This window comes from Dendrobates tinctorius, unplaced genomic scaffold (assembly GCF_039654945.1).
Source record: "Dendrobates tinctorius isolate UK_male_01 unplaced genomic scaffold, ASM3965494v1 ptg000293l, whole genome shotgun sequence".
NCBI classification, from domain to species: Eukaryota; Metazoa; Chordata; class Amphibia; order Anura; family Dendrobatidae; genus Dendrobates; species Dendrobates tinctorius.
The window spans coordinates 18,970,707-18,986,347 of record NW_027361960.1 but is presented as its reverse complement, the minus strand read 5'-3'; the positions used below and the strand labels follow the sequence as shown (position 1 = coordinate 18,986,347).

Genomic DNA, 15,641 nt, shown 5'->3' with positions numbered 1-15,641 from the left:
ATATATACCGTAGGCACGATTGCTCTGCCGAGTACTCCTGTGTTTTCTGTGAGAGAGCCACAGCCAGACATGTCTGACAGCTGCTTATCTCCAAGAGAACAAAAGAAATGGCAGACTAAAATCGAATATACTGGATCCTTAACTTCCCCGCCAATCAATTGTCCAGGCCCCGGTAAATATTACATTGCTGGCCAAACCCGTCAATGTCGGTTGTTCAGCTGACATTAGCCTAATGTTTATTGGCTTAAGAACAATCTATTGATATAAAAGTTTCAGAAAAGTGCTTTATCTGTGCAGACATAGTTGCCAACTTTGGAAAGCCATATTAGGGATCATTATAGAACCACCTTGATATAATTTAGCCATCAAATTCCCTGGGAAAGCTCAGAACCTTCTCTTTTCCTGCAGCATAGCACAATATCTGCCCTTTTTGTGGTCTAGTTTGCAGGGCAGTTCCAAGATTGGACTGTAACAAGTGCAGTATGTGGTTAGTGTGTATGAGTGGTGTTGTGTGCATAGATTCTGTGTGTGGCGTGTGAAATGTGCATGATTACTAGATGAGGTTAGTGCTCTGTTTTATAATCAATGCATGATAACTAGATAGCACAGATTGACATTATTTGTATTTGCCAGTATGAATGGCAGATGGTTGATCAGTCTGTATCTGTGAGCACGATTTGTGGATATCTAAGCTACGCAGCATTAAAAGGTTTTGCAAATTAAAGGGAAAAAATGCTTCATAGCTCATGAATTGTTTTCTCTATATGATTAGTATCGATCCCTTGGTCGCCCTTTTTAGTTGTAGGTCACTTTGAAAAACTTTACAAAAGCACTTTAAATAATGAATAGTTCTTGTAAATTATGCAGACTTTGGTCCCATAGACTGAACTGACAAGAGTCACTTGTTATAGTAAATCAATAGTTTACACTCATAAAGTTTTTATTCTTTAACTTTTATCTTCTATTCCCCTTGCAAATTTTTGCTCCACAATGTGAAGTAAATTAAACAGAATAGAAGAGGCCATTGTATTAAGTCTATAAATTCCCTACATAGCTCAGATTTATGGAAGACCTTTTAATACCCGTTAAGTTTCTCCATGAACAAAAATGAATTCTTTCTTTAGAAAATGTTATATGATTTTCAAAGTATTTGAGAACACTGAGATGGAAGCGTTTTAGGAAATTTCTCTTTTTAATAAGGGAATGATTGCAGTTTTCATTGTTCTGTGTAATCACTTGGTTGTTGCTTTTCTTCTATATGTCTGCTAGGTATCTAAAAGCTCCAATTCTTCTTTATAAAAGAATTATTTTAATCATTATTATTATATAAATGTTTTTGGTTAGGCAAGTATGTAAGTATTTTACTACGTGTAGCATCAAAGTGAAAAAAATAAACGAGGCTGAGAACTAACAGTGGTCTCTTCTTCGTGCAGTTAACTCCGGAGATGGCATTGACTACAGCCAGCAAAAACGTGAAAACATCGGAGACTTGATTCAGGAAACACTAGAAGCCTTTGAACGTCATGGAGGAGAAGATGCCTTCATCAATATAAAATACATGGTCCCTACCTACGAATCCTGCCTGCTAAACTAGAATAAAATGGAATAAGAGGGAGGAATTCAAAGGCCTCCGTGTGTTGCTGAAACAGCACTCCAATTTGTTAATTTTTCTGTTATTTATGACTTTCTTTCTTCACATCTGCTAAAATGGGATCTTTTGGCCATTTGACTGTTAGTACTATTGTGCACCAGGCTATGGAATACATAAACACTGACTGTTTCATACATTACAATGGTGTACTGTGCTTTTTTTGTACCATGAAAGAATACGCTCTTTATGGCTGAGCTGACTGAAATGAGAGTCAGAGTTAAGACTTCACTTGTACAGACAATAAAACTATAATTTTCATATGCAATTCAGCAATTGCTGCTCTGTGTTCTGTTGCCCTAAGGGTGATGTCAGAGGTTTTAATGAGGGTTTGCGCTGACTACTTAATAGGTGTTTGTCATGGAAAAGAACTAGCGGGTTCAGCTGTGAGTTTTCGGCAGCTGTGCCATGTAAAGTGTCCAGTTGCATAGTAAACCACTTCAATTATTGCATACATTAAGGAAAAGTGACATTTCAGGGAATGTTTACTAAAATTGTCATATATTAGAAGGGGTTTTATAATAACTTCATATACTTCATCAAGCCTAGGAACGCTACATATCTATTGCCATCTGTCTACATTCAAAATCCCTTGGATGTTTTTTAACGAAGAGCTTGCATAGGTGGTTTGATATCTATACCTTACATTAGCTTTATTACCTGACCACAGGAAAGTCCCCCCCGAGAAGGATATCAGGAAGAGGGTAAATATCCTGCAGCTTCTTTGCTATTTTATCATTCTCACCTAGAAAGTGATTGATTTTAATAATTGAAACACTTGTGGTCCTTTGATGTAGGCCTCATTACAACATCCATTTCTCACATTCTCTACATATATTTCAAGGATAGAACATGTACCATTATAATCTTTAGAGTTATTCACATGTTCATGTTTTTTTTTTATCAAACATAACACTGAGACATGTCCATTTTTGTTTGGAGTTACCAATCAAAATCACCGACACAAGTCTATGGGTCTTTGGCTATGTGCACACGGTGCAGATTCTGCTGCGGATCCGCAGCGTTTCAGGCTCTGCGGGTCCGCAGCAGATTTAGCTGCGTTGTACAATACCATTGTTTTCAATGGTAAACTGAAAAACGCTGTGTACATGCTGCAGATTTTTCAGCGCGGATTTGCTGCGGGTTACAATCCGCAGCATGTCACTTCTTTGTGTGGATTCCACTGCGTTTTCACACCTTCTCCATTGTAATCCGCAGGTAAACCGCAGGTCTTTTGACCTCAGAATTTACCTGCAGATTTTTCCAAATCCATGCGGAAAAATCCACAGGATCTAAAACTACGTGTGCACATAGCCTGAGAAAATCAACGACAGCAAACAGATGACATCAGTGTGCAGTTTGTGTACGGTCTATGATTAACATTACAATGGGTGAGAGAAACGTATTCATTTATTTTTTTTATATGTGATGATCACTGATGGCAGCGTCTGAATGAGGTCATATATCTGTAGATTTACCTAAGATTCGCCTACAAAAGATGGATTGCTAGTAAAAACCATTTATGCCCAGAGCAGTCACTCGGAAATGTAGAAACAGTGAAGGCTATGTTCACATGTCCATACATTTTAAGGGTTCCAGCAACAATTTGTTGACAGAAATGTTTTGCAGAAACCACTCTTTTGTCCGGCTAAGGCTGGTTTCACACTAGCGTTTTATTGCGCAGCGGATCGTGTGCTATCGGTTGTACGCGCAATGGTCCCCTATCTTTAAAATGGAGGGCGCAGTGTCTAGCGATTGCACACGTGCCCCAGTGTTTTTGTGCGCTATGCATTTTCCAGGTGTGCGACCAGACGCAACAGACACTACATGTTGCATTTTTTGTTCCGCCCAGCATCGTTAAAAAATCCCATGCACGCGTGTGCGCACGCAATGCACAAAAAAAAGCATTATAGTCTATGGGGACGCTGACGTGCGCTGTGAAGTGCGCACATCAGCGCTTTGTGAGCGCGTGCGATTTCAGAGTAAACAATGTCTAGACACTTGTTTAATCCACCCCCTAAACAAGCAAAATTGTTTTGGAGGAGTGTACATAAAAGAAGGGGTCTGTAGTGCCAGACCACTCACTCTACAGACAGTCTGCAAGAGATAAGAAGCCCTGGAAGAGAGAATACACCCACCCAGCAAGAGACAAGACACAACTTTGAATAACAGCTTCAGCAGCTAAAATGTGGGTATTCTAAAATCTATATATGTGCCTGTCTTTTAAAATTTATTATGTACTAATGCTTTTTTTTATTCCAGCATGTCTTCTGGATCCGAATATTCGCCATCCCAAGAAAAACTGGCCCAAGCAGAGAGTGAGGTGAGTATCTTGCTGCCTTTGTGTAAGTATAGCTGCTGGGTAATAATTTGTGTTCTTTTACAGACCTCAGCATTGGACCTAGTAAGTGAGGCGGAACAGCGGGAGCAGCCTAGCCAAGTCCTGGTGAGGAGATGCAATGTAAGTATCCAGTCTTTGAATGTCCCTTTTTTTTTACATTTTTTTATACTCCTTTTTTTCTGTCCTGTTTTTCATCTTCTATATCTTTCTTCTTTTATGTTTTCTTTTTTTCTATTTCATTCTCCTCAATTTCCAAGATTATAAATTTTTTTTATTTCTAGGTTCCACAACGGGATGAAGACATCTATTTCGACTTGGAGCACCTGATCTGCCTTGTCCAGGACCGTGTCCCATTGTGGGACAGCCGTGACCAGCAGTACAAGGATACTGTGGTGACCCGGCAGCTCTGGAATGAGATGGCCACTGTGTTGATGGAGGGCTGGGACAGCGCCTCTGCAGCTTCCAAAAAGGCGTTTAGTAAGTATTTCCCTGCTGTGTGATGCCGCATTGACTCTTGTTCCTGAGGATACTGTTGTGTTTCCTGATAGATATCAGGGAACATAACAGTGTCCTCAGGATCAACAGTGACTGCTTTGTGTTTTTTACTGTTGTATTGATCATGGCAAGAATCTTGTTCATGAGGATACTGTTGTGTTTCTTGATAGATATATTCTATCAGGAAACATATCAGTGTCCTCAGGAACAAGAGTGACTGCATTGTGTATTGTAATGCTGCATTGATCATGCTTTTACTCTTGCTGCTGATGATACTGGTGTGTTTCTTGGAAGATATATTGTTACAGTAAACACACCAGTGTCCTCAGGATCAACAGTGACTGCATTGGATATTGTAATGCTGTATTGATCATGCTTTAACTGTTGCTGATGATGATACAGGTGTGTTTCTTGCAAGATATATTCTTGCAGTAAACACACCAGTGTCCTCAGGATCAACAGTGACTGCATTGTGTACTGTAATGCTGCATTGATCATGCTTTAACTGTTGCTGCTGATGATGCTGGTGTGTTTCTTGCAAGATATATTCTTGCAGTAAACACACTAGTGTCCTCAGGATCAACAGTGACTGCATTGTGTATTGTAATGCTGCATTGACCATGCTTTAACTCTTGCTGCTGATGATACTGGTGTGTTTCTTGCAAGATTTATTCTTGTAGGAAACACACCTATGTCCTCAGGATCACCAGTGACTGCATTGTGTATTGTAATGCTGTATTGATCATGCTTTAACTCTTGCTGCTGATGATACTGGTGTGTTTCTTGCAAGATATATTCTTGCAGTAAACACACCAGTGTCCTCAGGATCTACAATGACTGCATTGTGTATTGTAATGCTGCATTGATCATGCTTTAACTTTTGCTGATGATGATACTGATGTGTTTCCTGCAAGATATATTCTTGTAGGAAACACACCAGTGTCCTCAGGATCAACAGTGACTGCATTGGATATTGTATTGCTCTATTGATCATGCTTTAACTGTTGCTGATGATGATACTGGTGTGTTTCTTGCAAGATATATTCTTGCAGTAAACACACCAGTGTCCTCAGGATCAACAGTGACTGCATTGTGCATTGAATTCTTTTGTGATGCCGCATTGAATGTTTGCCAAGTTCACTCAGGTATGTGTGATGATACAGATGTTGCCATCAGTGCATTGTGTAACGTTTTTTCTTTGTTTTTTCAACAGTGAACAAAGTCCGCACACGTTGGCGCTCAATGAAGGATCGCTTCAACACTGATGTTCGTGCAGAGGGACAGGTTCGCAGTGGTTCAGTGGCAAGGACCAGAGCAAAGTACCGCTATCATCGCGAGTTGGCATTCCTAAGACCAGTCCTTGCCACTAGAGCATAAGTATTATTATTATTTTTTTTTTAATAATCTGTGCTTTTCTATTCCACAGCTGATGCTTCTTGTAAATGCTTGATAGTAATGTTTTAGTTTTCTTTCCACAGCACCTGGAGCAGCACCCTACAACCTGTCCCTGGAGCGGTCCTTCATCGATCGACCTCAGACCCGTCCCAGCCATCCGACAGCCAGGAAGCAACTTGCAGGTCAGCAACACGGACAGCTGGTGACCAGGAAGCTGGTCAATCAGGTGTTCCCCTGTCCCAGGACTCTGCCACTGGTTATGCGGGCACTACCCGCCAGCGGCAGAGGGCCTCGGACAGGCCTGTCTTGCCCGAGTTCATGCACTTGAGCGAGGCCTTTCATGCCAGCCTCAAGTCGCTGTCAGACAGAGTGGAAAGTGGTTTTTCACTCATGGAACGCGGTTTTACCCACATGGAACACCGCTTCCACTCTGTCGACCAGCGCCTTGACCGGCTGGAGGCCGGCCTCAACAGACAAGCGCATCATTTCTTTAGTAAAATTGAACGGAACATGGTGGAACACCTTAGTCCTGAGCAACAGCTGAATGTGTTACAGGCCTTCAAAACTGCTTACTAACAGGCTATGCAGCAGAATCAGTACGTGCAGCAGTCAGTGGTGTCATTCCCACCTGTGCCACCACTGACTCGCTTCACCACAGTACCGACTTCTGCATACCACTGCACGACCACCTGCATTCCTAACCAAGCCGGGCACCACTACACCACACCAATGCCGAGTGCTGCTGGACACTCCACCCCTGCCACCACCACCATGGTAAGCGCTGCTCCTGTTTGGAGCACCACTACCGCCACCGTTCCACCATCTTGGCGCACCGCCACTGCACAACCTGCTTGGGCCACCGCCACCTATTCTCCTGTTCGGAGCACCAACACAACATCTCCGTCTAGGAGCACCGCCACCACTCAGCATCATTATGTGTGCACCGCCACCACTCCTCATCAATCAAGGAGCACCGCCACCACTCCTCATCATAGGAGCACCGCCACCAATTCTCCTCCTTGGAACACCGCCACCACTTCACCTCCTAGGAGCACCACCACCACTCCTCATCATAGGAGCACCGCCACCACTTCTCCTCCTAGGAGCACCGCCACCACTTCTCCTCCTAGGAGCACCGCCACCACTTCTCCTACTAGGAGCACCGCCACCACTTCTCCTCGTAGGAGCACCGCCACCACTTCACCCACAAGAAGCACCGACAACACTTCTCCTTCTAGGAGCACCGACACCACATATTCTCCTTCAAGGAGCACTGCTACCACCACCACCAAACAGCAGAGGGTTGACCCACATTCCCTCTTTTTCTCATTACGGACACGGTCCACCAGCTCCAGGCGGTCAAGCAATGTAAGGCGGTCACATGGTGGTAGTCGGTCCAGGCAGGATACTCCTGCCCCAAAGAAGCACAAGAAACAAAAGACTTTGTTTGTCACTCCCCCCTCTCCTTCTAATGTTTCTCAACCTGCCTCCATTTCCATCCCTGAGCTCCCTTCCCCCACTACTTTAGTCGCTTCTTCACCTAGAACCCCTTCCTCAACTTCCAGCCGTTCCTTGTCTCTCCACACCCCCAAAGTATCCCAATCTTTCCCCAAACGTCCTTCAAAATAAAATTTATTTTTTTTTATTTTTAAAAAAATAAATGTGCAATTCTGCTTTCACAAAATACGGTTTCATTAATGTGTCTTTCGCCACCTACACACGCTGCGCCGTACACACACTGCGCCGAACACTTTGCATTTTTGCCACCACATAGCTCCATTACTGACATGTTTCTTGTGACAGTCTTGAAGATATGTGTAGTCAAAAACACAAATCTATATGACTTGTATTTTCCCCACCAGTCTCTTCAGTCAGCTAATATTACACAGACTGAATACAGGATGGTGTTAAGTGCAAGGAGTATCTATTGTTATCTTGCCAGGTATCATAAAAAGTTAATTGACTATGGTGCGTTTTACCATCATCATTTAACTTTTTGTGATACAAGACAAGGTGATTCTAGATATACCTTGTAAATAACCACATCCTTTATTCAGTGTGTGTTGATAAACTGAGGAGATGATGGGGAAAATACATGCCATATGTACAATACCCTGCCCTTGTATCATAACTATCACACCTGGGCAGGTGAATACACATGAGTTTTAACCTGCAGCATCACTTCAGTCTGCATATATTGCTATCAGACTATAGCGATGCTGCAGTTTACCTCTTATGTGTATTCTCCTGCCCATGTGTGATAACCTTCTGAAGTCAGAATGTGTTACTTTTGGCATCCTCACTTCAGCATAACACTAGGCCTGGGTATTGTAGAAGTTGTATAAACTTTATTATGTCTGCAGTCTGCGTTCAAACTGAAGCCACAGTGATGATAGTACAAATAATATTTATAGTCACAGCGTTAGGTGTCATAAATAGTGAGGGATGCTACTGCATTCCCAAATCACTATTTTTAACATCAGGCAAGGTGACTCAAAAATTAGTTGTATTATCTCCACCGTCGCAGCAAATTGAACTCAAAGTGTAGAGATGATAAAGATCATACAACTTATGTGTACGTATAGTCACCTAGTCAGGAGTACTAGTAAATTCATGATGCACAAAATACAGCATCATGTATTCACTTGTACACCTGGCCAGTTGATTATTGTATTGAAGTGTAAAAAGATAGAGTGCACTCGGTACAGGTATCAACACAGGTTTTTTATTAACATACACACAAAAGAAAACTTTTTCACACCATTTTCTTTTGCCATTCCACCCATCCTACATCTGAGTTGAAGTAGGCTGTAAATTGGTCCTTCATTTGGCCAACTTCAACGGATGACCTGAGAGGGTGCTGAGTAAATTCAGGCAATGGGTTAGGAGCTGCATCATTGAACTCAAAGTTTGGGTGCTCTCTAACATCACAAAATTATGTAGAACCACACAGGCCTTCACCGCCTCATCCACTGTTTCCAGTTTCAGATTAATGGCTGAGCTGAGAATGCACCATCTGGAGACAAGTATACCAAAGGCACACTCAACAGTTCTTCTGGCCCTGGTCAGCCTGTAATAAAAAATTCTTTTGGTGTGGTCCAAGTCTCGGCTGGAGTAGGGTTTGAGTAGGTTTTGGCACATCTGGAAAGCCTCATCCCCAACCATTACAAAGGGCTGTGGCGGACCTTCGGTGTTGGGAAGAGGCCGTGGCATGGGGAAATTGAACTGGTTGCCATACAACCTCCGGCCCATGTCAGAGTTCTTAAAAGCCTGGGAGTCATTCCCATGGCCAAATGCCCCAATGTCATCTGCAACAAACATACAGTCTGCATCCGAAATGGCCATGAGTACTGTAGAAAAGTACTTTTCATAGTGATAGTACTCAGAGCCTGCTCTTTTTGGTTTTATAATACGGATGTGTTTCCCATCAACGGCACCCAAACAGTTTGGGAAATTGCAGACTGTCCAGAATCTTTCAGCAATTTCCATCCACTTTTCCACGGTGGGCAGGGGCATAAATTTGGGACAGAGAACGTCCCACAAAGCCCGGCAGGTGTCCGCAACTATTCCAGACAAGGTTGATATTCCAATCCGGTACTGGAAGTGCAGTGAAGAAAGGCTCTCTCCAGTAGCCAGGAATCTGGGAAACCGAGAAACAACAAAAATTAATATTTGTGTATATGGATTTTTACAACACCAAAAAATAAAATTTAAAAAAAGAGAAAAAAAATGGCATACAAATAAATATGCAGCATTTTCTTTACTACATGGCATAAAAATAATACTGCAGCCTTTGGTTAACTACATGGCAGAACAATAATTCTGTCAGCTTTGGAATAGTACATGTGAGAACAAAGAAAATAATGCAGGCATTGGTTTTGCAATACTACGTACCGTAATGTGACCAGGAGCCGTTCCTCAGAAGGAATCGCACAACGGAGCTGTGTGTCCTGTCTCTGGATGGCATTTTGAACACAAAAAAGCAAATACCTGAAGTTTTGTTGGGACATCCGTGTGTAATCAGTAAATCACTGCAGAGGATGTGGTACACTCCACGGCTCTCCCGGAGTTCAATAATCGGATGTATCCACACACGCCGCCGCTGCCGTTTTCGATGCCTCTCTCTCTCCCTTTGTTGATGGCAAGCAACTGCAAAAGCCTGAGCCATCCTGATGTCCAGATCCAAGTTGAAGTGAATACTCTTCCAGCGCAGATCCATATTGTCAAGAGAAAATGAAAGCAAATGTGAAGAATTCAGCTGTAAACTGGGTCTATATAAAGAATTCCCATAACACAAGTCCACTGCTGTCCCACCGGTGGAGTCTGCTGCAAGAATTTTTCAAGGATTTTTCTCCTGTGATTGTGACACCATGCGCATAAAAAATGCAAACGCATGGAAAAACGTGTGAAAACGCATAGAAACGCAGCGCTTTTTGTCATAATGCGCACGATGATGCGACGAAAAATCACAGCGTTTACAAGCGTTTGTAAGCGTTTTTTGCATGCATATGATGTGCGCTTGAAACGCTGCGCAAAAAGGCGCAAGTGTGAAACTAGCCTAAAAAGAACTGATTTCAGTTGGATCCATTTTTAACATTAAAGTCTATGGAATACAGATTTGTTAAATAGCCATTTGTTTTCTTCCTAAAAAGGCAGTTTGATACATTGTTTAGTATTTGTAAAGAATGTTTAGGGCCATACACATCCTAGCAAGTTACTAAACAGAATTATTGAAGTAACTATTCTCCTCCCAGTAAACGAATCGGACAGAGTAAGATAACAGGACCCCTAACATATCCCTGCCAAATGGAGATGGGTCAGGCTACAAGCTCTGGCAACTACTTTCAGTAGAATTCTTACCTTTCTCATAAAATAATAACAGCATAGGAAAAAAAGTTGTGTACTTTGGGGGTGCATCTTAACAGGAAGTGCAATTTAACAGCTAGATATAAAAATCATTCATTGTTGGCAAACCATTTACACAACACCATGTACAAAGAGCATATTTTAAATGTAAAACCCAAGCATAATCATGGATACTGATATATTGGGCTGTTTATTTTCAATTAAGTTGACCAGCAATGGCCATTTAACCTAAAAGAAATTAAACAAACCCCATAACAGTTAAAGTAATATGTTTGATGGGACAAATACAGCTTGCAATAAAACTGATGGTGATTCTTGTGCATTATTCATGTACTGATGACTGTTTTGGTGCTGTATCCATGTACTGATGGTGGTTCTGGTAACAGATTCATATAGTGATGGTGGTTTTGGTTATATATAGTGATGAGCGAGAACTAAAAAACTCGGGTACTCATTATTAGAGTCAAGCAAATTGTAATGTTCGGGTGCTTGACCGCATTTCACTGTGAGAAATTTTGCATAGTGAACAGTGGTGAACTCACGGTGAACTGCGGTGAACTCACAGAGCTGAACTCCGGTGAAATCATTGAGCTTAAACTGGGTATGAACTCACAGACTTTTTCTCACGGTGCTGAGGTCACTGCAGTTCAGGGGCCTGGCTGGGAATACAGCCTCACCTTTGTTAATCTCGATGATGTCACCACTAGTCACTGATGCTGTGCTTGAACAAGCTCATTCCTCAATGGTTTTCAGCCTGGACGGTCGCATCTTGAAAACTGTATATTCTCAGATATGGATAAGGCATGGGACAGAATGACGGACAGGTGAAGTATATGGTGGCTTTTTGTTTTTGCTTTATTACAGTAGATGAGGGGTTCAATGGAATGGGCAAGAGGTGAGCATAACTATGTTTGTTATTTTTAAATAAAAGCAAAATACATTTTTCCTTTTTTATGTCAAATAAAGGACTTTATTCTGGCTGTGTGTTTATGTCTATCCATTACTAAACCGTGGGCTTGATGTCACCAGAAAATACAACCCAACAAATATAATCCCCACTTGCAACCACTGCAGAGCAAGTGGTAAGAGCTAGACAAAGCGCCAGAATTGTCGCATCTAATAGATTAGCCTTTTCTGAGGCGGCTGCTGGCTGCTATTATGCTGTGGGGAAAAATCCATGTCTCCTTACCAGCCTGAGATTACCAACCTCCATCTGTCTGTTTTAGCTTGGCTGGTTGTCAAAAATGAGTGGGACACCATACCAGGTTTTAAATTATTTATTTAAATAATTAAAAATATTGACCCCTCTATTCTTGATAACCAGCCTTGCTAATGCTGACAGCTGAGAGTTTCAGCCTGCAGCTGTCAATTTTGCCTGGCTACTTAACAAAAATACAGGGTAACCCACGTCATTTTTTGAAATGTGTTTATTTATAGCGCAGGTGGTGACTGATGAATTTTCCCCATCACCTCTTCCTACTCATCCTCCGAAGGTGAGATTGCGGTGAGCCCTGACTGCAGTACAGAGGTGGTGGGGATTCTCTCTGCACTGTTGGAACATTTGTCTCATTAAGGGTTGAGATTGAGAGCGCAGGTGGAGGCTCTAGAGGAGATGGAGGAGGCAGAAGCAGTGAAGGAAGTGTTACACACAGAGGTTTGTCCTGCAAGCCTTGGGGATTCCAAGACTTGTTGAGCAGCCTCTTACCCGCTTTCCCCCACAGTCACTGCCCAGTTAGCAGGATATATCATCCCTGGCCATATTTGCTCATCCAGGTGAAATACACCCTGGCAGACATAGATTTTTTCAAGTAATAGGTTATGTTTGTCTGCAACATACTGGTGTAGCACAGTGTTACGATCACGGACGCAGCATAGCATACCCAGCCAACGCTCCCATGTCGTCAAACCACCACATCTGGCAGCGACCTAAAAAGGAACTCAAGCTGTCTGGTGCAAGCCCCACCGGGTTGGACTGGAGCCGGCCAGAGATTGCACCAAAAAACAAGCTGAGCATAGAGTAGCAGAAACTCAGCAGACACACCAGACTCCTCCTTCCAAGATGAACCCAGGTTAGATCACAGATAGTTAGCAAAGAGTCACAGTCACTGGGTACAGGGTTCAAGATACAGAAGGACTTCAGGAACATAACACAGCAGGAATCAGTACAAGGACTTTGGTACCAACACATAAACAGGATAAGCCCAGGAACTCAGACATCAGCTGTCCCAAAGCTGATAACAGACTGAACAGAAATGGATCTGGGTACTTCGCCCCCCAGAGCAGGCGGAAGACAGGCATCAGCTCACCTAAAACTGCAGGCAGGACAGATGCTGAACACCAAACAGACATAGCAAGACTCAGAAACTTGATGCGGAGCTCTGGCAATGCCCCACAGGGCAGGGAAACTTTATATAGGAGCTGCCTCACAGCGATAGGCTGGAGCAGCAATTCTAGCACACACCCACTCCTCAAAAAAGCAGGGGAGGTGTGGACGCGTGCACCCTAAGCACAGCCAGACACAAATCAGCATTGCAAAGGACACCTGGCAGAGGCTGCAAGTCTGAACACACGTGGTAAGTCATGCACAACTGCAGAGGACCTAGCAACCCACGGATAGCTTTCCACAGCGGCAGCCAGGGACCGCACATGCGGGTGGTCATGCAGAACAGCGGAGACACTCACACATGTACGGCTATGCAGCAGAGCTGGGAACTGAGCAGCATCCATACAGGTAACTGACAACGGCATTCCAGCTCATTACAGGGAAAGAGCGAAGGGTTGAAGCAGAGATATGCAGAGTAGTGTCGGGTAAGCAGAGTACAAACACAGCAGCGTTACAGAATCCCCTCCTCAGGCCCTCTTTTCTGAAGACCCAAGCAAAACAAATTCACTTGGGTTTGGCAGAAAGTCCCACAGTTTACACAGTAGCAGCAGAGTCCAACGCTCAAAAAATCCCATTCGCACACCAACTGGGGTTTAGAGCAATTTAGTCTACTTACTAGGTGGGATCCGAGCTATCAAATCCACTCACCAGGCGGGGCTCAGAAATGTCCTGCAGTCCTTATAGGCTCAGCGGAGTCCATGGCCATAACTTCCTGTTACGATCGCGGACGAAGCGTGGCTTACCCAGCCAACGCTCCCATGTCGTCGAACCACAACGACGCCAGGGTATGCGTCCCAGGTGATCGTGGAATGTGATCCCACTGGACCACAGGGGGGACCCTGGCCTACCCAGATTAGGGAAGTGTAGCGACCGCATAACTTCAGGTATGAAGAAACATAAAGTTTACTTAAATAAAGCAAATTACATCAAAACACCAGGTTCCGGATTATGCACATCACGAAGGAAACACATCTCAGGTTGACAGGTGAAGCAAGAGGTCATCATGGGTTGATGCAGTCCAGGGTCGTCTGACATGGGCACACTAGGAAGGCCTCTCTCTCAGGCGTAGCACAGGCACAGCAGGAGAACATCAGACACCGACCTCAGACTAGCTTCAGATGATGGCAAGAGGTCATCACGGGTTGACGCAGTCCAGGGTTATTTGGCATGGGCATAATAGGATGGCTTCTCTCTCAGGCCTTGGGCATAGCACAGGCTCAGCAGGAGAACATCAAACACCGACCTCAGGCAGACTTCAGATGATGGCTAGGGTCATCACAGGTTGATGCAGTCCAGGGTTATCTGGCACGGGCATACTAGGATGGTCTCTCTGTCAGGCCTCAGGCTTAGCACAGGCACAGCAAGAGAACATCAGACACTGACCTCAGGCAGTCTTCAGACAATGGCAGGAGCCCTCATGGGTAGACCCCAGGGAACCTGCAGGACATCAGAACATAAGCAAGACATGGATAGCACAGGTCCAGAAACGTTGGCACTGCAGCATCGGGCATCGGCTGATTGGGTCCAGGGCTCACTGGTGGGACCGTCACTGGGGAACAGAGCTGAAGACTCCCAGAAACCACGGAGGAGGAATCCATCCAGGAACATGAGCAGGACCGCCTCAAGAGCATAAATTGGACTACAAGAACCATGGACTGAACATCTGGACACAGGCTGGACATCGGAGCACGGACAGACATCCGCACTCAGGCAGGACATCTGGACACAGGCGGGACATCGGAACATGGACTGGATGTCGGAACACGGACTGGACATTCGAACACAGACTGGACATCAGAACATGGACTGGACATCGGAACACGGACTGGACATCGGAACATCAGGGCACAAGCTGGACATCAGGTAGGACATCAGGATATTGGGACTCGAGTCGGACATCAGGACATCAGGGCACAAGCCGGACATCAGGATTCAGATCTCAGATAGAACATCAGAACACTGGCGTCGGACTCCGGTCATCTGGCAGCGGTCGACAGGCTCCGGACATCAGGCTGTGGACATCAGGCTCCGGACTTGAGGCCACAGTCATCAGGCTCCGGACATCTGGCAGCATTCGGCAGGCATCGGGCAGCAAAGGATAGGATCTGGACATCTGGCGGAGGACATCACAGGACATCTGGAAGTGGTCATCAGACACCGGAAATCAGGCCGTGGTCATCATCAGGCTCCGGACAAGAGGCCACGGTCATCGGGCTTTGGACATCTGGCAGCGACCTAAAAGGAACTGAAGTGGTCTGATGCAAGCCCTACCAGGTTGGACTCGAGCCGGCCGGGGATTGCACCGATTAACAAGCTGAGCACAGAGTAGCAGAAACTCAGCACACACATCAGACTCCTCCTTCCAAGATGAACCCAGGTTAGATCACAGAAAGTCAGTTAGCAAAGAGTCACAGTCACTGAGTACAGGGTTCAAGACACAGAAGGACTTTAGGAACATAACATAGCCGGAATCAGGACTAGGACTTCATAACACAGCAGGAATCAGGACAAGG

At 44.3% G+C, this 15,641-nt stretch overlaps 2 protein-coding genes across 4 annotated transcripts in view; both read left to right on the top strand.

The window, feature by feature from the left end:
* Window positions 1-1,793, top strand: part of PACRG (parkin coregulated) — a 792,905-nt gene extending 791,112 nt beyond the window's left edge. For both annotated transcript variants that reach the window (XM_073560176.1, XM_073560174.1), the window contains one exon: window positions 1,434-1,793. In XM_073560176.1, coding sequence (XP_073416277.1) covers window positions 1,434-1,594 — 161 coding nt within the window. In that variant the 3' untranslated portion in view covers window positions 1,595-1,793. The remainder of the gene's footprint in view (window positions 1-1,433) is intronic.
* Window positions 1,794-4,133: 2,340 nt separating this feature from the next.
* On the top strand, window positions 4,134-7,563 carry LOC141072957 (uncharacterized). 2 transcript variants are annotated; one of them, XM_073560239.1, is made up of 3 exons: window positions 4,134-4,466; window positions 5,698-5,861; window positions 5,963-7,563. In XM_073560239.1, the coding sequence occupies exon 3, from the start codon at window positions 6,462-6,464 to the stop codon at window positions 7,506-7,508; it is 1,047 nt and encodes a 348-aa protein (XP_073416340.1). In that variant the 5' UTR covers window positions 4,134-4,466; window positions 5,698-5,861; window positions 5,963-6,461; the 3' UTR covers window positions 7,509-7,563. The 2 variants fall into 2 exon arrangements, with proteins under 2 accessions (XP_073416340.1, XP_073416342.1); XM_073560241.1 differs by lacking the exon at window positions 4,134-4,466 and having other exon boundaries at window positions 5,548-5,861.
* The last annotated feature ends 8,078 nt before the right edge of the window (window positions 7,564-15,641 follow it).